This window comes from Plectropomus leopardus, unplaced genomic scaffold, assembly GCF_008729295.1.
Source record: "Plectropomus leopardus isolate mb unplaced genomic scaffold, YSFRI_Pleo_2.0 unplaced_scaffold12399, whole genome shotgun sequence".
Classification (NCBI taxonomy): domain Eukaryota; kingdom Metazoa; phylum Chordata; class Actinopteri; order Perciformes; family Serranidae; genus Plectropomus; species Plectropomus leopardus.
Window position 1 is genome coordinate 360 of NW_024613169.1, and position 1,506 is coordinate 1,865.

The window sequence follows — 1,506 nt, forward strand, 5'->3', positions numbered from 1 at the left end:
CTGCCAGGCTTAAAAACCCCCCAGACCACAATCTGACACCAACCTCAATTACTTCACTGCTTTGGAACAGAGTACCGTAATATGATATCAACAGTGAATTTCTAAAGCAGCATTTTGAATTCAGCTTTTGGAAATAAGAAGTGCCAGAAGTTTATTTTTATCTGTGCAACGTGAAAGGGAGAGACTCGATACATAAATAAAGAGTGGAAGGGCTGGTGGATTCATTCCCATTGGTTTATACTGCAACTAGCTTTTAAATTATAATCACTGCATGGCTTCCATAGCTTAATCTGATGGGCACTGAGAGGCAAGGTTCAATTACTGTGCTAGCCTGCGCTGCGAGTTAGAGGGTCAGACGATAATGCTCTCTAATTTCTTATTTGGTGAATTGCATTATGTCAGATTCAAACTAAACATATGGGTGACAGAGCTGATGGCTCTGACTGAACGCTGCTGTCCGTTCAGAATCAAACTGAGGAGGACGGCTACGGTTACAGTAATGTGGTGAGTGTTTAGGCTGACAAGAAAAATGTGAGTGTGTGTGTGCACGTGTGTGTGTGTTCTTGTGTTTACTGCAGAGAGATAAAGAGTGTGTGAGTTAAAACGAAGAGAAACAGAAACGGAACACATAAAAAAAATGTAAAAATGAAACAGATGAGGAGATAGAAGAAGATCCACAGAGAAAGATAAACAAAGCTGTGTCTGACCTGTGTGTGTGCGTGTGTATAATGAGTGCTCTGACCTTGGAGTGGGTGATGGACAGGGTGTCCACCCAGACGCGCCAGCCGCCCCACTCGTACTTGATGGCGTGGTAAAGCAGGATGCGGAAGATGGCGTACACCATCTCTGTGATTTTCTGCTCCTCGCTGTTACGCGGGTTGATGAAGCACAGAGAGAGCATCCACTCCTGCCACACAGAGCACTGCAGCAGGCTCCTGAAACAAAGCAAGTACACAGCAATGTAGTGCTGAATGAGAATTCCACTGGCATTGTAAACAACCGCGTGGACTGGAGTGTATGATGTAGTTTTCTATCTTGTGAGATTTTTACCTGCGGTTCTCTCGGCTGTTATTGAACAGTTTGATCATGTCTGACAGAAAGACCTTGCGCACCTCCATGCTCTCAGGGGATGGGGGAGAGTTCTTCAGCAGAGCAGCTATTACCTTCAGAATTTCTGCAATGCAAGAAAATAATAGAATTTTTCTCACTCTGTTCCGAGTGCATGTCTGCATGTATGTAAATGTGGGCCTACATATAAAAGCCTAACAAGGGACAAGAGTTAAAAATAGCAATAGCTTTAAACTCTTTGTGCAACACATCAGTCTCATACCCGGTGTTAAAACTATATTTAACTGCATTGTCCCTATCAAATAAAATAAAAACACAAAAATACTGTTTTGGCCATTTTGTAATAAAATACATCATACTGTAGCAACTTGGTTTTCAACTGGGGGTAAGTGACCCCTAGGGGGTCTTCAAAGTCACTGCAGGACGGCTGCCAAATTA

The 1,506-nt window shown here is 43.0% G+C and overlaps 1 protein-coding gene across 1 annotated transcript; it reads right to left on the minus strand.

Annotated features, from left to right (window-relative positions):
• Positions 1-742: 742 nt before the first annotated feature.
• LOC121963759 (lipopolysaccharide-responsive and beige-like anchor protein) lies at positions 743-1,174 on the minus strand (the record flags this gene model as incomplete). Its single annotated transcript, XM_042514010.1, has 2 exons — positions 743-935; positions 1,051-1,174. Coding segments are annotated over 2 exons (317 nt in total), but the record flags the coding sequence as incomplete, so codon positions are not given.
• Between the last annotated feature and the right edge of the window lie 332 nt (positions 1,175-1,506).